We start from the raw sequence: 25,510 nt of genomic DNA, 5'->3' as shown, positions 1-25,510 counted from the left end.
TGGAGCGTATGAACTTAACTGCTATGCCACTGGGCTGGCCCCTCTCTCTCTTGTTTTTTTTTTGATCATTCCTGTCATTGGTTTAGTTTGTTTTTAATGTTTTGGCTCACTTTTGGCTTTGTGGATTTCTCTGCTGTTTATTTTCTATTTCGTCTGTTCTTTATTATTTTCTTCCTACTCTTTTTTCTGTATTTGTTTTCCTTTTGGTTAAAAAAATTATAGATGTGGTTTTTTAGTTCATTAAATCTCAGCCTGCCTTTCCCCCCCAAGCATATCAATTAAAATTAGACATTTTTGTTTAAGTACTGCTTTAGCCATATCCCTCAGGTTTTAATATGTGATCTTTTTGTTATTATTGAGTTTAAAATATTTTCTGATTTCATTTTTTTTTTTTTTGGGGTGAGGAAGATTGGCCCTGAGCCAACATCTGTTGCCAACTTTCTTCTTTTTGCTCGAGGAATATTGTTGCTGAGCTAACATCTGTGCTAATCTTCCTCTATTTTATGTGGGATGCAGCCACAGTGTGGCTTGATGAGTGGTGCTAGGTCCGCACCTGGGATCTGAACCTGTGAACCTCTGCCAAAGCAGAGTGCATGAACTTAACCACTACACGACCTGGCCAGCCCCTCTAATTTCCAATTTGATTTAGGAGTGTCTTTCTTAATTTCCAAACATGAAGATTTTCTAGTTATCTTTATTTTGTGGAGTTTTAGATTAATTGTATTGTTAAAGAACGTATTCTGGGGGCCAGCCCAGTGGTGCAGCAGTTAAGTTCGCACGTTCCGCTTCTCGGTGGCCCGGGGTTTGTCGGTTCGGATGTTGGGTGCGGACATGGCACCGCTTGGCAAAAAGCCATGCTGTGGTAGGTATCACACGTATAAAGCAGAGGAAGATGGGCATGGATGTTAGCGCAAGGCCAGTCTTTCTCAGCAAAAAGAGGAGGATTGACAGTAGTTAGCTCACGGCTAATCTTCCTCAAAAAAAAAAAAAAGAGCATATTCTGATGTTCTCACTTAAAAATGCTTTGAGACCTGCCTTATCACTTAGTCTGTGGCTACTTTTTGTAAGTGTTTTGTGCATGTTAAAACAGTTGTATTCTGCACTTGTTGAGTACAACATTCAAATATGTCCTTTATGTTGAGATTATGAATTGTATAATTATGTAATTCTATAATAAAGTAATATTCAAATATTTAGCCTTGCTGATGTTTTGGTTTGCTTGTTCTATCAGTCATTGAGAGGAGTGTATGAAAATCTCTGTTCTGGTTGTGGATATGTCTATTTTTCCTTGTAATTTTATCATTGTCATATTTTGATATAGTTTTATCAGTTTTTACATTGTATAGTTTGAGTTTATGATATTAGGCACATACAGATTTATAATTTTTATATGTTACTGGGAAACTGATCCTTTTTTAAATAAAAGAATCCCTCTTCTTAACTCTAGTAAAGCTTTTTGCTTTAAAGAATATCTTGTCTGATATTAGGAGAGACACATCATATTCTCTCAATAATGTTTGCATGGTATTTATTTTTCCATAGTTTTACTTTCAACTTTTCTGTATTTGTTTGTTTTAGATGTGTCTTTCTATATGGCACATACAGATCTTCCTTGGCTTATAACGTGGTTATGTACTGAGAAACCCATTATAAGTTGAAAATACCCTACGTTGAAAATGCATTTAACACACCTAACCTACTGAACATCATAGCTTAACCTCACCTACTTTAAACATGCTCAGAACACTTACATTATTCTACAGTTGGGCAAAATTGTCTTACACAAAGCCTATTTTATAATAAAGTATTGGATGTCTCATGTAATTTCTTGAAAGTGAAAAACGGAATGGTTGAATGGAAAGAGAGTGGTTGAATGGGAAGAGAGTGGTTGAATGGGAAGAGAGTGGTTGAATGGGAAGAGAGTGGTTGTAAGTGTGTTGGTTGTTCACCCTTGTGATTGCGTGGCTGCTGTTGCCCGCATCACAAGAGGGTGTTGTGCTGCCTATCACTAGTCCAGGAGAAGATCAACATTCACAGTTCGAAGTATCGTTTCTAGTGAATGCGTATCACTTTCGCACCATCGTAAAGTTGAAAAACCGTTAAGTTGACCCATCGTTAAGTCAGGGACTGTCTGTAATTAGGATGTTTAAAAAATCCAACCTGATAACCACTATGTTTTAATTCCAATATTTAGACCATTTATACTTAATATAATTATGCATATATTTGGGTTTAAAACTATCATTTACCGTATACTTTCTCTTTGTCCTACCTATTCTGCATTCCTCTGTATCTTCTTTCTTACCATTTTATTAAGAAAAATTTATTATCCCATTTTCCCTCTATTATTTTAGTGGTTACTCTAGAGTTTTCAACATACACATTTGACTTAAATGCTAATGTTAATTGGCATTTTACAGTCTTATGAGACAATGCAAAGGTCTTAGAAATCTTTATGCTCCAATTTATTTTATTTTATTTTATTTTTTAAAGATTTTATTTTTTTCCTTTTTCTCCCCAGAGCCCCCTGGTACATAGTTGTATATTCTTCGTTGTGGGTCCTTCTAGTTGTGGCATGTGGGACGCTGCCTCAGTGTGGTTTGATGAGCAGTGCCATGTCCGCGCCCAGGATTCGAACCAATGAAACACTGGGCCGCCTGCAGTGGAGAGCGCGAACTTAACCACTCAGCCACGGGGCCAGCCCCCTCCAATTTATGTTTTTTTTGTCTTAGATACTATTGTTTTTAGGTGTTTTATTTCTGTATATTTTAAACCCCACAGGATATATTATTATTATTTTGACTTTCCCTTATTTCTTATTTTTGTGGCTCTTTATTCCTTCTTCCATCTCTAGCTTCCTTCTGAAATTATTTTCTGAAGAACATTCTTTATTATTCCTTTAGTGAGGGGCTGTTGGTAAAATTGTCTTCTTTTTTGTTTGTCTGAAAAATCTGTATTTCTTGGGGCCGGCCCCGTGGCCAAGTGGTTAAGTTCACGTGCTCCGCTTCTGCAGCCTAGGGTTTTGTTGGTTCAGATCCTGGGCGCGGACAGGGCACTGCTCATCAGGCCATGCTGAGGCGGCGTCCCACATGCCACAACTAGAAGGACCCACAACTAAAAATATACAACTGTGTACTGGGGGCTTCAGGGAGAAAGAGAAGGAAAAAAAAAGAAGATTGGAGACAGATGTTAGCTCAGGTGCCAATCTTTAAGAAGAAAAAAAAAATCTGTTTCATATTCATTCTTGAAGGATACTTTTTCATGGAGTAAATAATTCTCAGGTTTCAATGATTTCATTCAGTGGATTAAAGATGCCATTCCATGGTCTTCTGGCAGTCATTGTGTTTATTTGACTCCTTGATTTATGGAGTTGATATTTGTCATCAATTCCCTGTAAATGTGTATTAAAATCCTTCACTGTGTCCTTTTTGTCTCTTAATTTTTTCATTCTTATTATATTCCGATTCATCTTCCAGTTCACTAATTATTTAATTGTCTGTGCCTCATTTTTCTTAAAACTCTTCCTCTAAGTCTTTAATTTTGGGTATTGTATTTTTCAGTTCTAGAAATCTGTGTAATTTTTCAGTTTCCATTCCTTTCTGGAAATTTTCAATGTGGTCTTTTAGCTCCTTGAATCTACCATAGAATCGTTATTTAAAAGTCTCTGTTGGACATTTCAACATCTGGAGCCGCGGTAGGTCTGTATGTACTGTCTGATATTTCTGCCAGTTCTCATTAACACCTTCTCTCCTCTTGTGCCTCTTTATCTTTGATCGTATTTTGAAAAAAAATGTCTGCAGAGCTAAACTGAGGCCTGGAATGATTTTATTTTCTCTAGCTTGGATTTTAATCTGCTTTTGTCAGACACTGGGGAATTGTAGGATCATTTTGAACCACTTACAGGAATGGAGATTTTCTGGGCCATCCAGATAAATCAAAGCTTAGCAGTGGCCTTCAGGAGGCTAGTTTGCTTGCTGTTTCCTCTACTGCTAGAATGCAGCCCATCAGGGGCCCAATGCAAATTCCCAGTAGGTCCAATTTTGTCATCCTCTCAGCTAACTCTTCTGTTCAGGAAATGCCCTCCCATGGCCCCAGTTCTGGATTCACTCCCTGGCTTTCAATTTTCTCCTTGTTTCTGGCTGGGTAATTGGCCAATACCTTCTAAATTCTCCTCTTCTGTTTTTCTTTGGCAAGAACGAAACAATTTTTCATTCTTGTGGTTTTCATTCTTGTGGTTGTCTTATGTGTAACTGTTTCCCCAGTTTTTGTTAGAATAACTGAAGATTTTGTATTTGTTCTTCTAGATTTTTAAATATTCTATCTTATTTAAAGAAAGATTAAAAATTAGCTTTTATATAGCTACACTAACAAGAATTAGACATCAAATCTAATTTTTCCTTTTATCTTTGCTTATCATGAATTATTTGATGGCACATCTACTCCAGTTTTTAAAAATTGTTTTGGTTCATTTTTTGGTCAGTGCATTTTTTTTTTCCTCAGGAAGAATATATGTATGAGTGATGTACTTTCTGGGCTCTTGAAGATCTGAAAATGGAAAACATATTTTTTGTTCTTCCATATAAATAATGTTTAGCTTGGATGGTTGTGAAAATTTTGTTGTGTATTTGTTTCTCTGAAAACCATGGTGTGGAGGAGAAGTCTGATGCTAACATGATTGAAAAACTAATACCCTTTCTCTCTGGTTCTTGTAAGATTTGTTCTTTACCTTTTAAATTAATAAATTTCAGAAATATATATCTAGTATGCAGTTTTCATTAATGTAGGTTGGTACCTAGTCTTTTGATCTGTAGTGAAGTTTTTCAAAATTATGTTGTTAGTTATTTCTTTCTTAAATCATGTTACATTGGCTCATATATTGTAGTTTTTCTGGATATACCCTCAATATTTCTATAATTTTGCTCATCATTTTTTCTTCCTCCTTAATTCTCAGAAATTTCTTCTTAGCTAGTCTTCTAATTCAGTCATTCAGTTTTCTGCAGTGACTGTTGCTGACTTTGTATCTTTCGCAAAATAGTTTCATTGTTTTTATAAAACCTGGTACTTTATAATATAAACAATACAGAAACATCTGTTTTATTTAATACTTTTGAAGTTATCATATTCTTAAACCCTTCTTTCCTTTTCATGAGTATCATTGAGAATCCATATTGCGTAATTTATGAAGCCTTATGAAATTTTATAAATACTGTTGTACTGCGAAATGATCAGTCTCATTCCTCAGTTTAGCGTCCTTAATTTCATCTATGCAAATACGTCTGATTTTCTTTTCAGTGTCTTTGTCTATATAAAGGCATGCTAATTTCTCTAGTGTTAGGAACTGAGCTAAGATTCTACCAGTGAAAGTATTGGTCCCTGTTTGCATATTTCAGGCTGAGATGAAAGGAGCTAGGAGCGGGTTATTTTGCCTGCAATTGTGCGTTGCTGTATTGGCAGAAGGGGCTGAAGCCGGAAGTGTTGACATGACTGGGAGCTTCTAATCCCTTTTGAAGGATTCCTTCATATGTTCATGGTGACAGCCTAATATTAACAGGTGCAGGGTCCCTTCTCTAACCAACTAGGCTGTCCTCATTAGGAGCCATCCGTGGAGTGACTCTTCTTTTACTTAGCGTGGCAAGACTAAGGGATAATAATGGTATCTACCTTTTAGAGCTTGACAATTAGTTGAGACAAACGCTTGTTAAGCTTTTGTGTAGTTACTTGCACATAGTAAGTGCTCAATAAATGTTGGCCTCCACATCATCTCCATCAGCTTATGCTTGGGCTAATTTTTTTCTAACTTTACAACTTTTTGACCCATCATCTCAATCACATAATGACCTAATACGTTACAACTGATTAGCGTGTGACCATATCCCTGCATACATGTGATCTTAAGCACTGAAATGCTTCCATTGCTTCCACTGGCTCATAAAACGTGGAGCCATTGGCTCTGGGCATGGCTGGAGCCCATGGTTCTGGAGTTGTAGGAGATGATTGTGTAATGGGTGTTTGCTGGCTGCTTGATGAAGGCTATCACATTCTATGCTAAGAAGTTTGGACTTTATTCGTAGGTAATAGGGAGCCCTTGAAGGTTTTAAGCAGGGGGTGCTGGTGGTCAAAACTGTGCTTTTGATAGCACAGCTGTCTAAGTATAGAGTCCTAACAGCTAACATTTAGTAATACAGGCCATTTGCTTGTCTAAGTGGTTTATCTGCCTTATCCCTTTTAACCCTCAAGTACCTGTTGCAGACATGAAAACTGAGGCACCAACAAGCTGATAAACTAAGTTACAAATCTAGTGGATGGAGGAGGCAGGGTTTGAACCCAGGTAGTCTGCTCCTGCCACCTTTGGTTCATGTCCCTTTGGAGCCCAAGCTCACCTCCTTGCACGGTCCATTCTTCCGCAGGCACTTTCTTCTTTCCCTTTCTTGGGATCGCCCGCTCTTGCATAGTCAGAATTTCGCTGTGGGGCTCTTTTGAAGTTCATTTGAACTGTCTTTCTTCTTAGAATCCCTGGACAATAGACGCAGCCTTTCAATCACAAAACATTTTGAGTCTGCCTTCCTAAAGTTCGAGATCTCGAATGGAGGTGCACGTCTAAATCAACTGTGGGGTTTGATAAACTGGGATTGCCCTGGCCTCACTCCAGACCAAATGTGTCGACGATGGCAGGGGGGCTCGTCTGTGGATGGACAGATTGAAGAAGTTCCACAGGTGATTCTGATCTGTGGGGGCAAGGTGTTTGAGAACCAATTGTATTGAGAGCTGTGGGAAAGTTGACAGTTATTAAAAACGATAACCATCAAAACCGCCACCACCACCGTTTATGATCCCTTTACTAGGTGTCAGATGCCTTATTATGCTCTTTGTGTGTTTTAATCATACAGTCCTTTGACATAGATACATGAACTCAAATTTGCAGATGAGAATACAGAAGCTCACAGTGGGTCAGTAACTTTTCAAAGTCGTGGAGCTTCTGCGTGAAGCATCGGAACCCAGATGGCTGCTTAACCACCAATGGGGTCAACCTTGAGTTTGCACCAGAATCCCCTGGAGGGCTTTCACGCAGACTACTGGCCCCACCCCCTGAGTTTCTGATTCACTAGGGCTGGACAGGGGGCCCAAGAATTTGGATTTCTAACAAGCCCCCAGGCTTGTGTCCTTGTACCTTCTTTGTTGGACTGAGCCTGTAGCTTTTCTTTCATTGGGAACCATCTCAATTCTAAACTCCATGTGGCGTGGTCCATTGCTTTCACCTGCCCGGTTCCTTTGCTTTGTCACTCTTGTGACAAAGAATCTGCAGAAGCACCTGTCCACAATGATGCTTTTAACCTTTTGAGAGAGAACTTGTCATAGGGGTGAGTTCAATCCTACGTCTCTATGAATACGGCCCTCGATAACTGGTCACCTCTGCGTCTTCTTGCTCTCATTTCGTTCCTCCTGCCTTCCAGATGAACTACCCAGTGTTGTCGTTAATGAACTGTTTAGCTTTTAAGATTTTTATCCTCCTGCCAATAATAGAAGCCTAGATGAGAAGACGCTTGCAAGGAATATACAGCTATTTTGGTGCTGTTTTTAGCATACCAGAGGCAATATACTTTCTCAAGTAGATAGCAGGATGCTTTCTTAGGGGTAATTTCTATTGACATTAAGTTCTCGCCTAGTTTAGGTGTGCCCTGCCTGTACCATAGATTAACGTGTTCCCGAGTTGGATAATACTGTAATTGCACGAGAGCAGCCTGCTGTTTTGAGGAGTCCTATAGCAAATCATCTTTGTAAAGTGAACAGTGACACCCAGTTTATAAATCTAGATTTTCACCTTTTCCTTAAAATGAAATATGCCTACAGGTTGAAGCACTGGTCTCGGAGGAGAGTCTCTGTGCTTCTACAGTTAATTTACCTGAAGATGGTAATTCCTAGTAATTCCGGTAACTGTAGTAGCTTCAAAATAGTCTGAGTCAATTCTCACAGAATTTAGTACAGGGCCTCAAAGAAAAAAAGATGCAGTTCAAGATTTTTCCACGTTTCAGGGAATCTTAGAATTCCCCTGACAGTTTCCTGGTCTTAGGGCAACTTTGAAGTGGTTTGTGCAGTCCCTGACTCTGTTATTATCATAAGTTTGTGTGTTTATTTTTTCTCAGTGCGTTTCCTCCAATGCAACTGCATCTTTATCGCGATGCGTTTGCTCCTGGGCACCATCTCAGCTGCTGAGTGTCGTCCGTGTTGCTGGGGGAGGTCCATGCCGGGGGAGGGCACCTTGTAATTCCTCTTCTTATCCACATAAGCAGCAAACACTGTCCCAAACCAAAGAGGATAGTTTGCTTGCCTCGCTCCTAACCATCATCCCAGAAGTCCTCCAATATTTCCAATGACCACGATGTAGTATTCCTTCCCGGCCATTCTTTCAGCATGTTGTTTTGAAACGAGATAATATTCAGTTGGTATATGGGTCACAACTCTGATCCGTGGTTAAAGTCATTCTGTTACCTGAGAGGACACAGTTGAGGCCAGTTCATCTGGAAGGGCTTGCTGAAAAAGTCACACTACGTAGGACCAAAGTTTCTCTGCATATTTAACAATTTTTAATGCTTATTATATTATATAATTATAAATTATTACATTATAATTATAAATACCACCACATGTTATTATATATAACATATAATATTTAATTATACATAATATATAATACGTTATTTTTATATATTAATATATAATTATATAATACTTTTATTCTTATATTTCAAAATTTTATTGACTGCACTAGCCCAGTTATCTTATATATGAATGTACAGAATCAATTTTCAAGTGAAATAAAGTCTTAGTAGCTGGGATTAGAATGGTATTTAATTTACTATTAAACTTGGGAAGAACTGACTTATTGATAATAGACCAATTGGCTTATTCTCTGATTGAGAATCTGACACCTCTTAAAACAGGTCTCACTGGTATTTTTTAGTAACTTTTTGGTTTGTTTTCTTGATACGGATTTTACATAGTTACATTTTTCCTAGGTATTTTGTTCTGTTCAGTTTTATTTTTGTTGGTGTTGAGAGTCTATCTTTTTCTATTATATTTTTTATTAATTTTATAGGGTAAATTATTGGTTATTGAATACTTATTTATTTATTTATTTTTTTGAGGAAGATTAGCCCTGAGCTAACATGTGCTGCCAATCCTCTTCTTTTTGCTGAGGAAGACTGGCCCTGAGCTAACATCCATGCCCATCTTCCTCTACTTTCTATGTGGGACGCCTACCGCAGCATGGCTTGCCAAGCGGTGCCATGTCTGCACCCAGGATCCAAACTGGGGAACCCCGGGCCACTGAAGCGGAACGTATGAACTTAACTGCTGCACCACTGGGTGGGTCCCTATTGGATACTGATTTTATAACCTGCAGTGTTTCCCACTCTCTCTTGTTAGTTATTACTGTCTTCTGCTTACTTCTCTTACATTTTTTAAGTTCAGTTTTATCTTAAGCAAATAATAGTCAATTTCTCCATCCTTCCTGATAACGGATGCTCTCATTTATTTTACTTGCTTTGTTTACCAGCGTTAAATACTTTTAAATTTCTTTACCAGTGTTAAATACTGGTTGTGATGGGAGCCTTATCCATGATTTTAATGAGAATGCCTATATCACATCATCTTCAGTTTGATGTTGGCTGGTGGTTTAAAAACGACTGGGAATGTCCTTCTGGTCCTAGTTTGCTAGCTTTAAAAAAATAGGGAATGACTTATTAGATGCTTTTAAAAATTATTGAGATCATGTGATTTTTTCCACTAATTGATATGAAGATTTTATTAATTTATTAATATTTTTTTCTGGGACAGATCCTTGATGATGGAGGTATATTTTCTTTTATTATACTAGTGGATTACAAAAATACTGTATTTAGAATCTTTTCATGTATGTTCCTAAGTGGTACTGGGCTGTAGTTTTAGTTGTGTGTAAGTGTGTGTGTGTGTCAGATTTTTCTGTCAAGGTCATGAAATGGCACAGACTGAGTGGGGAAATGTTCCTTTTTCACTATGTCTGGAACATTTTACAAAGCTTCAGAGAGCATTCTTGAGAAACCTTTTCAAATTCATCTCTAGCTTTTGCCTTAAATTGAATTTCTTAATTTTTAACTCAATTTTGTTAATTTGTAGTTATCCAGAAAATCCTCTTATTTCATTGAGAATTTTCAAATTTATTGTTTTAAGTAATTTCCCCATATTTTTGAATTGCTGCTTTATTTTTGTTAAATATCCCTTTTCACTCTTTATTGTGTCTATTTGTGTTTTCTCATTATTTTCTTTAATTAGACTAGATAGAGATTTGTGCATTGGTGGTAGTTTTTGTTTTTAGTAGTGTTTTTCAGAGAACCACCTCTTGCATTCTACTCTTATCTGGTTGTCTTTTTTTGGTGGGGGAGGAAGATTTGCCCTGAGCTAACATCCATTGCCAATCTTCCTTTTTTTTTTTTTACCTTGAGGAAGATTGTTGCTGAGTGAGCTAACATCTGTGCCAGTCTTCCTCTATTTTGTATGTGGGATGCCTCCGCGGCATGGCTGATGAGTGGAGTAGGTCCACGCCTGGGATCCCAGCTCAGGAACCTGGACCACTGAAGTGGAGCACATGGAACTTTGACCCTTGGCCATGGGGCCAGCCTCTGATGTTAAGTTTTTAATGGATTCATTTCTGCTTTTAACCTTAGTAATGCCTTGATTCTGTTTTTCGTAGGTTTTATTTTGTTGTTCTCTTTCTAATTTGTTGAATTGGATTGTTGGTGCATTTACTTTTATACTTTCTTTTTCAATAATAAAACCATTTAATAATTTACTTATGATTATAGTTTTGGCTGTATCTCTATTCTAGAGTGTTCTGTGTGGTATTATCATTGTTGCTATTTTTGAGCTAATTTGTAATTGCATTTCTTTACCCTTCATGCATTGTTTGAGTCTTCCTAAATAGCTGAGGGTTTTTTTTTCATGTCTGTAATTTCTTTATAAATCTGTGATGAATATTTTGCATTTTTCTATGTCTAAAATTATTCTTTTAGGATAAGTTTCCAGAAGCAGGATTAGCTGGTCAAAGGTCAGACTATTTCCTAGGCTTTTGATAGATATGGCCAGATTCTTTATCAGCTCTTTTGGCCATCGAGGACAGCTGGGCCTTTTCTTGGTTGTAGGTGTTAAAAGTCATTCCCCATAGATGCTGGGTCTCTACAGACAAACGTAGAGTGCTAGAGTGGGCTCTGGTCCCCCACTGATGTCTCTGCTCCCTGAGTCCTCACTCTTTGGCGAGGAGATTAGGGAGTTCTCCCTGTTCATCCTCACATAGATCCGAGATGCTTCGACTCCTGGGGACGCTGATGGGCAGTAACTTACAGTTACCTCCACCCTGCAAATGCAGGCAGCCTCCAAGCATCCCTGCTGACACAGAAGTGTCCTGACACGTACTGAGCCACTAGGAAACGCCAGGCATTTTACCTATTTTGCCATCTTAGAATACCTCTATGAGTTAAATAGAATGTGGGTGAGGAAACCAAGACTCTGAGAGGGGCCGTGAGGGCTGAAGTGAGGTCGGTGCCAGTAAGGGTGTGAGCACAGCTCTCTGACTGCCACCCCTGCTCCTTCCACTCGACAGAAGTGCAGGCTGTGTGGCTGGGCCATTGCCCAGGTGCCAGGAGTGAAGTTCTGAGGACACTTCTCCCAGGAAGTCACGTGGGCTTCTCACTCAGCCGGCACGTGTCCACCTTCCCATCTGAGACCCTGCTCCTCCTGCAGCAGGAGGGCCCTGGGGAGCCTGTTGATTCCCCAGTTCATTAATTTGGGAGGAAAGAGAGCCAGACCTCATCACACTCCCAAATGAATTTCAAAATGAATTTCATAGTAATTTACTGAGCTCATACTCTCTGCCGGGTCTCCTGGTGGATTCTCCTGCTGAGTCCTCCTTGATGGAGGGCCCTTGTCGTCTCTGTTGTATAGATAAGGGAAGTAAGGCTTAGAATGGCTAAGTGACTGGTCCAGAGTCACACCATGGACAAGTTGTGGAGCCATGTGGGCTGACACCAGATGGCGATTTTCTACAGTGTTACTCCTGGCCACATTTTATGGGACATGATGGGTGTGACAGCTCTCAGATTCTGGTATATTTTCCCAACTGCATAAAGTTTTTATGCAAAAAATCCCCTTCTCTAGTGGCAGTGTCTTCTAACTTCTGATATTGGGGTGGCCTTTGCTCCTAGCTTAATCTGCATTTGCCCCAAATCCTAGACTCTTGTCCACACAGCCCTCAGAAAGCCATGTGGTCTAAGTATTTTCCCCTGTGGCTTTGCCCCCCTCTTGGTTGCACCCCCTCTTCCCAGATGGACCTGTGGTATATTCACCTCCTTGGTGGTGCGTCACAGGTTGGCAAGGATGGTGTCTGCCCAAGCATCTTGTCCCCACCCCCTGCACAGTGGTGGCTCTCAGGTGCATGTTGGAGACGTGGATTGTGCTGAGCTTGTTAAGAAGGGATAAAAGTTGCACTTGCCTCAGAGGATTATTGTGAGGATTAAATGAGATGATGCACAAGGCATGCTTCCCTCATTGCTATCCCACTGTTAACAACTCTTCCTGTCTCTCCTACGTCTGTTCTTCCCACAGACCTGGTTATTTACCTTGGCTTTTGACAAAGTAGATTATATATTTTAGAAATAAGTCCTTTGCCAGAGATATGTATTCTGCCTATATTCTCACAATCTGTGGATTACCTTTTTATTTTCTTAATTGTGTCTTTTGATAAGCAGAAGTTCCTAATTTTAAAGAAGTTCAGTTTATCAGTCTTTTGCTTTATGTTGAATGCTTTTTGGGTCCTAGTTTAAGAAAACTTTCTACCTGAAGGTCGTGAAGATGTTCTCCTATGTTATCTTTTAGAATATTCGTTGTTTTACCTATTGCATTTAGATAGATGATGGATCTGGAATTAATTTTTTGTATTTGGTGTGAGGTAGGGGTCAAGATTCTTTTTTTTTTTTTTAAGTTGGGAATCCACTATTTCTTGAAAAGGCTGTCCTTTCCCTGTTGCAGTGTTCCCTTATAATAAATGGATTGACCATGTATGTATGGTTCTGTTTCTTTGACTTATTGAAGACTAATGTAAATGAGAATTTTACTACTTCCCAAACCTTCGGAAGCTTGGACTCTGTTGCCTCACTTCATTTCTGTTAGTGTTGTTGTGCCTTTTAATTCTACATTATTTTTGAAGTCTACATACCATTATTATTAATTGTTTTGTACAATGAATATTCATTTATATTTACTCACATATTTATTCTTTCTGTTGATTTCCATTGTTTCTTGCATTTCTAAATTTCAGTATGGAAGAATTTTCGTTCCTTCCTTAAGAATTCTCTTTAGTTTTGTTAATAACAGCAGCGTGCTCCTGAGAGCTGATGGTTCACGTCTTCCAACTCTACATTCAGGGATGTCACTTTGGTAGCTTCCAGTCAGCCATGATGGGAGTATTTATATCACAGAAATTGGAAACTACAAATTAGTGCTTTTTTTTTTTTTTTGGAAGCCGGTTGTTAAAACATTTACTAGCATATTACTGGTTGGTGGCAAATTCTGTCAGTTCTTGTGTCTCAAAGTGTCTTTATTTTACTCCACTTTAGACGGATATTTCCACAGAATAAAGAATTCTAAGTAAGTGGCATTTATTTCCTCTCAGCTCTTCTATTGTTTTTATAGAGAACTCAGCTGTCAGATTTATTGTTGCATTTTTTTTAAGATAATGGACTTTTTTTCCTCATCTGGTTACTTTTGAGAATTTTCTCTTTGATTTTCTGAAGTTTTACTGTGGTGTTTCTAGGTATCGTTTTCTTTTTATCCTGCTTAGGATCTTTGCAACTTGATATTCTCTTTATTTTTAGAAGATTCTTGGTGATCATCTCTTTACATGAAGGTTCTACCCTATTCTTTCTCTCTTCCTCTTCTGGGACTGTTGTCACATATATTTAGACTTTGCCACCATGTTACCCATGCCTACTATGTTCTTTTTTATTTTTCTACCTGGTTTTGCTTCCTGTTTCTATCTGGATATTTTCTTCTAACCTATCTTTCACTTTACTGATTCCATCTGTGTTTTATATGCTGTTAAACTAATTTACTGTATTCTCAATTTCTGTTATTCTGCTTTTCAGATTTAGATTAATTCTGCTCTGGTTAAATTCTCCATGTAGTTATCTATTTTGAAATTATTTTAAAGGTTGTGTTTGCTAACTCCAGTATTTATATCCTCTGTGGGTCTAATGTGGGTCCTGCTTCTTGGTGTGCCTGGTAATTTTTGATTGAATGTGGGACATTTATTTGGGTCATGGATGATGTTCCCTTCTTGCAAAGAGGATTCACCCAGCCTGTCTCCTGAGAGGATGAGGCAGATCGCCTCCGTTTGATCAGAAACTGAGGCTGGTTTGCAGTCTTGGTAAGGGCTGGCTACTTCTGGTTGCCTCCCTCTCCCTAACTGAGAGCCTCATGTGTTTATTTTTGCCTTGGTAGATTCTGAACTCCAAAAATCATCTCCCTAGCACCGTGAGCCTCCGGACAGTTCAGCTGAGCTGTTCAGCCTTTTTCTGCTCAGCACATTAGTTTCTCATCTTCTTTGATTGAGAACCATCAAATGCTTTGAAGGGAAAGCAGGTGTAGAGCATACTTCTCTCTGCCTCCCTTCTATCCCAGCTTTTTGACCCTCAAGTCTTGATTGGACCCTCAAGCCCATCATTCACGATGATTCTCCTCCTCCCAGCCTTGTAAGACTGTGGAAAGCTCTCCTTAGCTTCCATGTACCGTTCTGCTTTCTGTTTGTGCTTCTGCCAAGCTTTTCAGCATCTAATCCCACACCATTTGAGAGCTGGTAAATAATCCAAGGGGAAGAACAGAGAGCAGAATGTCAGGCACACCTCCATGCATTTTTTCCTCTGGGATCTTGGTGCTTCAGCTCCTGGCTGCCTCGGCAGCTCTTGAATGTCGCAGAACAGGTGATGAGCTAGCTTTCCTGGTTGTTCTTGGCAGCAACATTGGTTTCCTAAAAGTTGCTGTGTCTTGGCTGGAATAGAAGTCTAAAGTTTTTTGTTTTGTTTTTCTTACATTATCTGTGTTTGTTCTGAAACCAGAGTTATGCCAGCCACAAAATAGACTGAGACATTCCCATATTTTTCTATAAAAGCTGTTGACTAGCTTTTAAATTATCTTTTGAAAGTTTGAAAGAGTTTGTTAATAAAATCATTTGGGCATGGCACATCCTCCCCCCTCCAGTTGTTCATTGGCAGCTTTTCCTAATTTCTTCCCTGGTTATCAGTTTTGTCGGCTCTTTTGGTAATTGATTTTTTTTGGATTGTTTTAATATGGTGATTAATTTCATCTGTATTTTCCAGTTTCCGGGTTGCCGAGGAAATGTAATAGTTTCAGATTTCTCTGTTTATAGCTTCTTTCTCACAGATAGTGTTTTAGGTTTTGTATTCTGTCTCTCTCTTTGGTTTGGTTTGCTAATTTGTCTTTTTCATCTCCTTTTTTTTGAGGAAGATTAGCCCTGAGCTAACAACTACCAATCTTTCTCTTTTTGTTGAGGAATACTGGCCCTGAGCTCACATCCGTGCCCATCTTCCTCTACTTTATATGTGGGACGCTGACCACAGCATGGCGTGCCAAGCGGTGCCATGTCTGCACCTGGGATCCGAACCGGAAAACCGCGGGCCACTGGGAAGTGGAACGTACGCACTTAACCGCTGCGCCACCAGGCTGGCCCCCTTATCTCCTTTTTTAAAGAACTGATTGTTAGATTTTTTTTGACCCAGTCTATCCTTTTTACTTTTTATTTCTCTGAATTATTTTGTGTTTAAAATTAATCCTTTTTTCTTGCTTTGATTAGGATCATTTTGTTGACTTTTTTCCATGGCTTTTTGTACTGAGTAGTTTACATATTTTCATTCTTGCTTATTTAAAAATTTTATATAAAGCTATTTTTTTCTCTTTGAGCTTAGCTTTGGATGAACCCTGTAAATTTTGGGATGTGTTGGAACTATTGTTTTTATTTAGTATGTAGCCCATAATTTGTTTGGATTACCTTTCTTAGCCAAGACTTAATTATTGGGGTGTTTTGAGGTTTTGTCAGTCCTTTAGCTATTGATTTTTCTTTTTATTGTTTTGTGGAAGGAGAAAATAACTGGTTAATTTCTGAACTTTGGTATTTATTAAGTATTTCTGGTGGACTGGTACTTGCTCAATTTTTGAAAATGTTCCAGAGACATTTAAAAAGACTGTGTTTTGCATTTTTTTTATTGTGAAAAACCTAAGACTGCTATAGACAAATCACCAATTGCTTTACATATTTTCAATAATTTACTTTTTCAACAATTGTTTAATTGATTACTTGCACTAAATAAGATACTGCTAGGCACTCAATAAAGTTTTAGTTTTTTTAATCATAAAATGTGATTACTAGAGAAAATTTGGAAAATAAAAATATAAATAATAAATATGAGTGACCCATAATTCTCTACTCTTAACGTTTTGGTCAAGTTTCTTTGGGTCTATTTTGCTGTTTATACTTTATTTAGACACAGTTGGAACCGCAGTGTACATGTGGCTTTATATCCACTTTATATTTTAAGCCTCAGTCTTAGGCTTGACTATATTCTTTTTTTTTAACCTTTTTTTTTTGAGGAAGATTATCCCTGAGCTAACATCTGCTAATCCTCCTCTTTTTGCTGAGGAAGACTGGCCCTGAGCTAACAGCCGTGCCCATCTTCCTCTACTTTATAGGTGGGACGCCTGCCACAGCATGGCTTGCCAAGCAGTGCCATGTCTGCACCTGGGATCTGAACCAGCGAAACCTGGGCCGCCGAGAAGCAGAATGTGCGCACTTATGATGCACCCCCGGGCCGGCCCCTTGACTATATTCTTATATCTTAAATGTTCTTTATGGCAATATTCAAACTTGTACAGAGAGAGCATACAATTAGCTCCCTTCTGTGACTTTCTCCTCTTTGATGGACTTCTTTGTGTCAGGCTGGGCTCATTTGGAACCCGTAGCCACACTGGGTCCCTGAGAGCTCTCAGTGCAGACTTGTAAGTTAGGAAAGTGAGAGACAGGGGAAAGTTCAAGTTCAGGGGTCACAAGTTAAGTTGGGGATGGGGAAGGGAAGGCGATAGGTGGTGGTAGTGGTGGTGTTGGCTCTGGTGGTGGTTGGGGTGCTGATAATATGCATTGTGTTGTTCTGCTAATGTTATCTTATCTCTTCTTCACAAGAACCCTGTCTTCCATTTGTTCAAACCAAGGCTCCATGGATTACGTGGACCAGCTCGGGATTACCCATCTGAGTTTTAAATGGCAGAACCAGGATGCAAACCTGCGCTCTGGGCCCCAAACCTGCGCTCTTCCCTTTATACTCTGCTGTCTTCCCACAGTCACCTACTGGTGTGAACTGGCACTTGTGTGCTGTGTATACTGTGTGCCGACACGGGGCTGGGGCCAGGGTTACGGAGCTGAGGGTGCCCTGTACAAGGGCTCACGGTCTAGGTGGAAGAAGAACAAATATAGAATGGGATTCAGGGTTCAGGAATCTTGTCCAATAATTCAGGAAAGGCTTTTTGGTGCTGATGTCTGATCAGAAACTTCAGATGTGAGTCAAGGGCCTGCCAGCTGGGCAGAGGTGGGCACAGTGTTCCATTCAGGGGGAACAGCAGAAGCCAGATAAACAGATGTGTGTGCAGGAAACAGAGAACAGAGATGAGATTTGGCTGGAGTGTACAACGCTGAAAGGCAGAGAGAAACTAAGGTGTGCACTCAGTACTTCTAGAGGAGTCTGTGTGGACAGCTTTTGGGTGTGGCCATGCCCTTTTGAGTGGTGCCTGCTTCTCTGACCTTAGAAGTTGGGAGGGAACAAAGCCCATTCCTGATGCAAGAAGGGGCTCCAGAGGGCAAACTACCACCTCGTTCCCACCAGCTACCACAGCCACCACCACCACCGTTACCACTTCTGACAACATCGGTAACAGTGACTGCCGGCATTCATTGCACACTTACTGGGTCCCCGGCCCTGTGCCTAGCGCTTTGTATGCAACATCTTTTTAAATCCTTTCTCAAACCCACGAAGCCTGGGTACTTTAATGATGAGGAACCTGGGGCTTGGAGAGGTTAAGCACATGCCCACGGTCCTGCAGCTAAGAAGGTGCCAATCCAGGGCTTGAACCCTGACACCTCAGACACCCGATGCTGGGCTCTGTGCCACGGGGTCCAGGCTGGTGATGCAACAAGGAAAATGACACGTGGTGGACCATTTCCCAATTTTCTTGAAACATGTGGCCTTTTGGTCTGCCTTTGTTTTATTTATTTTTTGATGCTTTTGAGTCCAGAGAACTATTTCTATGCTGTAAGAAGATTGACAGCACATACATGATGATCAATGGCGACTGACCCTCAGCTTTGGGGACTCTAGGCATAGTGGGGATTGTGGCAAACCCAGAGGGGTAATGGTTGTTAAAATCTAGCCAGTGTTGGAATATAGACCCAGGGCTGCCAGTCCTCCTTTGTCTTAATTTTTTTCTTTTAAAGAAAAGCTGGGAATCTGGATTTTAGGTGAAGTCTACCAGTTTTAAAAAGTCAGCTCAGTGTTTTCAGTGACCCCGAGCCAACAGTAATGGAGCTGTGGGAAAGAACAGTCTCCTAGTGCGTGGTTTCCAGGCTGTGCCATCCTGCCAGAGACCCTCCTGCGACTCATTGGTCTCCCTCTCAGCCCGGGGAGGGGGCCTGCTGACCTATGTGGTTTTGCTGTTTCCTGGCACATCTGGTGGCCAAGCGAGGAGCCTGCCTGCGCCGTCTGGGCCAGGAATCGTTCTCAGTCCGTCTTGGGCACTTGGCTTCCGGTGCCCTACATTCTTGGGGTTACTCTTGCTGTCTTCACCAGTGATTCAGAACAGGCAGAAGATTCCAGAACACTTGAGAGGATGCAAGGAAAATTGCTTAGAAGCTGCACTTAAAAAAAATCTGGCTGTAAGAAAAAATCAAGAGGTCACTTCTGGAGTCGGTACCAAATGGAACATTTCGAGCACGTTCGAAGAAGCCGTTTTCTTCCCGGAGCACAAGTCACTCCTGAATTCAGAGCGCTCGGCGTTAGGAAGTCAGCTCTCCCCTGGTCAGCGGGGTAGGGTAATGTGGTGTGAGTGTGTTGCACACCCAGCCCATGCTTCTGTGCAGACAGCGAGCGGGATCTCAGCCTCCCGTCATCTGCAGATCCTCGTGGGGATGGGGCGTAACTGCCCTTGTTTTCGCCAGGTGCAGCCTAGCACCGCGGCATGGTACCTGGTGGAGAGGTGCCCGGTCCCCAGAGCAGAGCCAAGGGCAGAAGGCGGGTCTTGGGAACCAGTCTAGTCTTGTGAGTTTCGTTCCCTTTCCACTCCACTCTTCAAATTCCAAGGAATTGGGAACAGATGATGCTGTCTCAGTGGCTCGGTGGCAGGCATGCCGATCCCCGGTAGCAAGGGTGCTCTGACGACTCCAGGGCTGTTTAATCAGGTGGTGGCAACGTGCTGCTTGTTCAGGGTGAATCAGTGGTGTCATTGGTCCTCCCTGCCCTCCCCTGTCTTCTGAGGCAACAGGGGGCAACACGAATGAAAGGTCAGTGTATAGAAACCTTTCCAATTGAACAAGGACACCCTAGTGTTCAGGGTGAAAACTCGGTCATGGGTGGGATTGATTTTAAATTCCCTACAGGCATCACAGAGGGAGGTTACAATTGTGTCATTTTGCTCCTGAAAGCCAAATCGAGGAGCAAAATCACCTCCTGTTACAAGCTGATAACTTGTGTACTGTCGTCTCTTTGTAACGATAGTAGTAATAATAATAATCATCCCTAATGTGCATTGATTTAGTATGTGCTTACAGTGTGCAGGCATTGTTTGAAGTGTTGATAGATATTAGCACATTCAGCCTTCAGACCAACTCTACCAACGGGGCGCTGTTATTATCCTCCTCTTATGGATGAGAAACTCAAAGCACAGAGAGGTTAGATGGCTTTCCCAAGGTCACACAGCTAGTAAGCGGTCAGGCTGGAATTTTGCATCCTAGGTGCTCTTGATTCCACTCTGCTGACTGCCTTTTGCCATGGGGTGTTTGAGTATTTGTGACAGGGTTTCATTTGACTCCTGGTTTCAGTGTCACTGGTGTCACAGGGACTGGACATCTGGCTTTCCAGATGCTCAGTTCACACAAAAGAGGTTGCCTGGTGTCATGCACGGACCATGGGATTTGGAATCAGAGGGTCTCGGTTAAAAACCCCAGGCCCCCACATTCTGCCTGTGGGACCCTCAGGCAGCTTGACTGAGCTTCTTACCTTGACTGTTTTGTTGAACGGGCAGCATGCTGGCAGCGCCTGGCTTCTGGGGGTGCTTGTGTAGATGAGGAGAAACAAGCGTTGAGAACGCGCTTTGTCAGCTGGGGGGCCCCAGCTGTGGTCCTCTTATTAGGCCATGTCTGTCACTCACCCTGCAGGTCAGGGGTTTTGCATGTTGTAGCACCAAAGGGGCCACTGGGGTCTCTGTCTGCAGAGCTTTCCTGGGGGAAGGAGACAAGTGGCTCAGTGCCTTCTGCTGGGCTTGTATAACTCAGCGGAAGGGTGGCGTTCCAAGCTTGTCCCCTTTCTGATCTGAGAGTGCTGCTGGTTGTCACAGGGATGAAGTTACTGCCTCACTACCCTGTGCATTGGGGAGAGAACCTGCCAGCGCTTACTTAACTAGAAAGTCCCTTTGCCGTGTTGACACACGCTGTCAAACCTGAGTTTGGTTGAGACCCCCACATGGCATTTCACTGTAGCTCTTGGTGAGCTGGTTTGACACCTATCACTTGGTCAAGTTGCTCAACTTCCCAGACCCTCAGTTTCTCACCTATAAGTCGGGGACAATGACATTTTCTTGGAAGGTTGTTGGGAAGATTAAATAAAATGATGGATGTGGAGTAGCTAGAAGAGGGTGCTCCTGCATGTTCATTTCTTTTCCTTTCGGGTCCTCACTTGTTGCCTTCTGAGGTCAGGACTCCAGAGTGGGGCTTCCTGCAGGAAGGGCATCTTCGTGGTGTCTAGTGCGAGGCGAATGTTAGAGGCTTCAGCGTGTGAGAGGGGAGAAGAATCCGCGACAGCCTCCTGGAGCTCTGCTGTGGTTTCCAGAGTTGCTCTGGGAGTGGGGATGCAGGAGATGAAGGCAGGAAAGGGAGAGCTTAGAGAACACCGCCCAATGTGCCAGCGCCTCCCGGAGCGAGTTTCCCAGGACTTTTCTGCATCTCTGGACTTCGACTCACCCTGATTCGGTTTGAATCTCTTGCTGCTTCTAAGTGTGTTGCCTTGATGAGTTGCTTTAACTTCTCTGTGCCTCAGTTTCTCTCCTTTTTTTTTAAACGGGAATAATGATACTTACCTCCCAGGGGATAGCAAGTCTGGAATGAGACAGTGCGAGTGAAGTCTCTGTAGGACACACTCAAATAGGGTACTCCTTTCTTATCGGAGGAGCCCATAGGAACAGTGTAATCCCCCCACCCCCCGCCCCAACTGCTAACTACGATTTCCTGAGTGCTTAGTAGGTACCACTCTTGTGTTCAGGCACTTTCTGTTTCTTTTTCTTTCTTCTGGTCACCAGGGTGTTGCCTTCAGTTGTCAGTTGTCTTGATTCTTGCTCGTATTTGAAGGGGTTAAGTGTTTTAACAATAAATATTAAAAGAATTTCAGGGGGCCGGCCCGGTGGCACAGCAGTTAAGTTCTCATGTTCCGCTTCTTGGTGGCCTGGGGTTCGCTGGTTCAGATCCCGGGTGTGGACATGGCACTGCTTGGCAAAAGCCATGCTGTGGTAGGTGTCCCACATAGAAAGTAGAGGAAGATGGGCACGGATGTTAGCTCAGGGCCAGTCTTCCTCAGCAAGAAGAGGAGGATTGGCAGCAGATGTTAGCTCAGGGCTGATCTTCCTCCAAAAAAATAATTTTTCAAACTAATGTAATGTTGCTTATAGAAATAATCTTACCTGGATTAAGTAACAACAAAGAGTGAACATAGAGTTCACAGTGTCATGGTTTTGGTGGTTAATGCCAGTCCCTCCTCCCCAGGACGTGGGTGAGACTGGTTCTCTACTCCAGGGCGTAGGGAACATCTCTTCTGGCTTGTTCTGAATCCTCGTAGCTTGTCCTCACTTTTACACCAAGGATTAAATTACACAACGCAGTTAAAGCGTGGAACTCTGCCTTAAGAACATGGTGCCTGTAACGTAGCATGTGATGGTGATGTTGAAACTTTGTACATAGTTCTGGTTATTTCCTTAGGCTATTTTCTACAAGTGGAATTACTGGTCAGAAGATGTGACTATTTCAGAGGTTTTTCATGGGCATTGCCAAATTGCCCTTTAAGAATGTTGTAAATTTAGGGAAATTAGCATTTACATCTCTCCCGCAGTATATAAGAGTGCCCATTCACCTGAACATCTGCCAATGCTGATCAGTTAGTTTAACTTTGGCCAAATTTTGCAAAAAATGACAATTAATTGTTTTATTTTTGAGACTTTTATTACTGGTGAGTTTCAGTATCCTTTATTTCCTGGCCATTTCACATTTTTTTTTTCTCTCTCACACTTCTTTTTCCTGACCTTTCCTGTTGATACGTTTATCTCTTTCTGACGAATCATAAGATTCATTTCAATATTAAAAATAAATGTTTACCGTTTGTTACAAGTCTTTCCCTCATAATGTTGTTTCAAATTTAGATTATGCTACTCTTTGATATACAGAAATTTAAAATGTTTATGTAATAAAAGCTTTTAAATTTTCCTGTAAAGTTAGAAAGACCTTCTCTATCCCTAAATCACGGATGTATTTGTGAATTTATTTATTTTTACATTTAATTCTTGAATTAAACTGTATTCATGTGGTTGATATAAGGTAGACTTCTCACAATTTTCCTTTAAATAGTTAATCAGTTATCCAAACCCACTTTCTTGACTGAATCTACAATCTAAAATGTCGTTTTTATTATACACAAAATCCATCTACAAATATATGTAATGTACACACAGGTCTGTTTCTGGGCTTTTTATGCGATTTCACTTTTTGTCTGTGCTTATATCAGTTACTACTTTATTGTAGTGTTTAATAAATGGTAGTGCAAGTCCTGAATTTATTTTTCTTTTTGTTTCAAAAATTTCTGGGCTATTCCTGCTTCATATTTACTTAAAATAAATTTGTCAGGTTTAGGAAACCCAGATGGGATTTGATTGAAATTGCTTTAAATTTAAAGTTAATTTTGAGAAAATTAGCATGTTTATAGTAGTGAAACTTCCCGTCCACAAATATAGAAGTGTCTCCATTTGGTGAAATCATTTTTTTTATGTGTCACAGTTGTTTTGTGGATTTCTTCATATAATCCTGAACATTTTTTGTTAAATTTATTTCTAGGCATTTTATATTTTTGTTGCTTCCACAAATAGGATTTATTTCCTCCTATATTTTCTAACCGGTTATTGCCGAATGTTGATTAGATCTTTAGTTTGTAACCGGACATCGTTTTGAGTTTTCTCATTCTTTCTAAATTCTTTCACTTCATTCTCTTGAGCTACTTAGATGTATGATAATGTATGCAAATAATATTTTTTAGATTCTTTTCCTGTAGATTGCCTCTTTATTTTTGTTTCCTGCCTTATTGCATTGGCTAGAAGTTCTAAAACAATGGTTCTAGACATCAGGGCTGCCTTTTTTTTTTTTTTGGAGGAAGATTAGCCCTGAGCTAACATCTGCTGCCAATCCTTCTCTTTTTGCTGAGGAAGACTGGCCCTGAGCTAACATCCATGCCCATCTTCCTCTACTTTATATGTGGGATGCCTGCCTCAGTGTGGCTTGCTAAGCAGTGCCATGTCTGCACCTGGGATCTGAACCGGCAAACCCCAGGCCACTAAAGTGGAACGTGCGCACTTAACTGCTGCCCCACTGGGCCGGCCCCCGGCACTGCCTTTTTAATGGTGGAATTTTATGCACTATAGAACTTGAAAGAGTGGGCGTCATAATTGTACCTCTGGAGTAGACCTTCCAAACACTTCCCAGATATGTATGTCCATACTTACATCTGGCTGTTCTGTACTCCCGCCCTCCTCCCTCCAACCTCTACCACTGTAGAAGTGAAAGATAAAGAATGAGAATATACCTGTATTTAAATGATGGGACTTGCAGTGGGGAACATAATTGGCCAATTTCAGGTACTCTGGTTTTTGCTGTATCTTCCTGGATGTGCTTATTCCACGGGCTGCACTAGGGTTGACAAAGGCACAAACTTGTCCTGTGGATGTCAACCCTGTGTAATTTAGCTAGTCTCTTTTTGCTGAGTTAGAGACCTCTAAACAGCTCTCCTGTCTTCTGTAGTCTCTCCTCAGCACCCCCTCCCTGCCTGCTGCAACCACCCCCTGCACAGCCACATGGGGAGAAAACCTAACAAACAAAGGAAAACCCTGAGATCGCTCCAGTCTTTTGTTCCTGCACATCCGTGTGCCTCAGCTTCATTCTCAGGCAACTTGGGCCGTTCTGTTGGGATAATCCAGGTCAACCTTTCTGGGCAATTGGACTGTAGGGCCTGTGTGTGGATGAGAGATCCCAGATGTGGGGCTTCTTTTTCTGGGGAGTTTCCATGACTGGCAGGCAGTGGGTCTGTCTGTCTGGAAGCAGAGCTCCCGTGACTCACTCCTGCCTCCGTGCCCCCCCGCCCCCCAGCTCTGAGCTGGCACTGCGTACTCCGTGGGCCGGTGCTGGGTGGCAGAGTGGGTGGCAGGGCGGGAGGACGTCAGAGCACTCCGGGAAGGCAGTGCCCGGGGCTGTGTGGTGTGCTGGTTCTGTCTGTGACGGCTGCCCCGAGACGCTCCATCCGTCTGCCCTGCTGAGGCTTAGCTCCTGAGTCTTTGGTCCTATGAAGCCTTCTCCAGATTGCTCCCTTTCCCGTGGTGTTCCTTTCTCCCGCTCGTGTATCCCCCGAATCTTTTAAATTTTTTTATTGTGATAAAATACACATAACATAAAATTTGCCATCTTAACCGTTTTTAAGCGCACGGTTCCACGGCATTGCGTACATTCATGTGGCTGTGTGACCATCACCACCGTCCATCTCTGGAACTCTTTCATCTTGCAAAACTGAATTGTGTCCTCATGAAACACTAACTTCCAGTTCCCCCTCCCCCCAGCCCTTGGTAACCACCTTCCACTTTCTGTGTCTATGGATTTGACTACCCTAAGCATCTTATATCAGTGGAATCATACAATATTGGTCTTTCTGTGACTAGCTTATTTCACTTAGCCTAATGTCCTCCAAGTTTATTCAGATTGTAGCGTCCCACAGGCTTTCCTTCCTCTCTAAGGCTGAATAATGTGCTATTGTATGTATATGCCACATTTTGCCATCCATTCAGCCCTTGATGGACACTTAGGTTGCTTCCACCTTTTGCCTAATGTGAACGATCCCCCGATCTTTTATAGCTG

At 41.3% G+C, this 25,510-nt stretch overlaps 1 protein-coding gene across 2 annotated transcripts in view; it reads left to right on the top strand.

Moving 5' to 3' along the window:
• Positions 1-25,510, top strand: part of CDYL2 (chromodomain Y like 2) — a 156,704-nt gene that overhangs the window by 29,160 nt on the left and 102,034 nt on the right. The window contains exon 1 of one of the 2 annotated variants that reach the window (XM_070262085.1): positions 24,065-24,243. The exons of the other annotated variant lie outside the window; for it this stretch is intronic. Within the exon in view, the coding sequence (XP_070118186.1) occupies positions 24,202-24,243 (42 nt within the window). The 5' untranslated portion in view covers positions 24,065-24,201. Of the gene's footprint in view, positions 1-24,064; positions 24,244-25,510 lie in introns of those variants that run through there. 2 annotated transcript variants of the gene reach the window in all.

Source organism: Equus caballus, chromosome 3 (genome assembly GCF_041296265.1).
Source record: "Equus caballus isolate H_3958 breed thoroughbred chromosome 3, TB-T2T, whole genome shotgun sequence".
Lineage (NCBI taxonomy): Eukaryota > Metazoa > Chordata > Mammalia > Perissodactyla > Equidae > Equus > Equus caballus.
The sequence above is the reverse complement of the archived record's forward strand: the minus strand, read 5'-3'. Positions and strand labels throughout refer to the sequence as shown.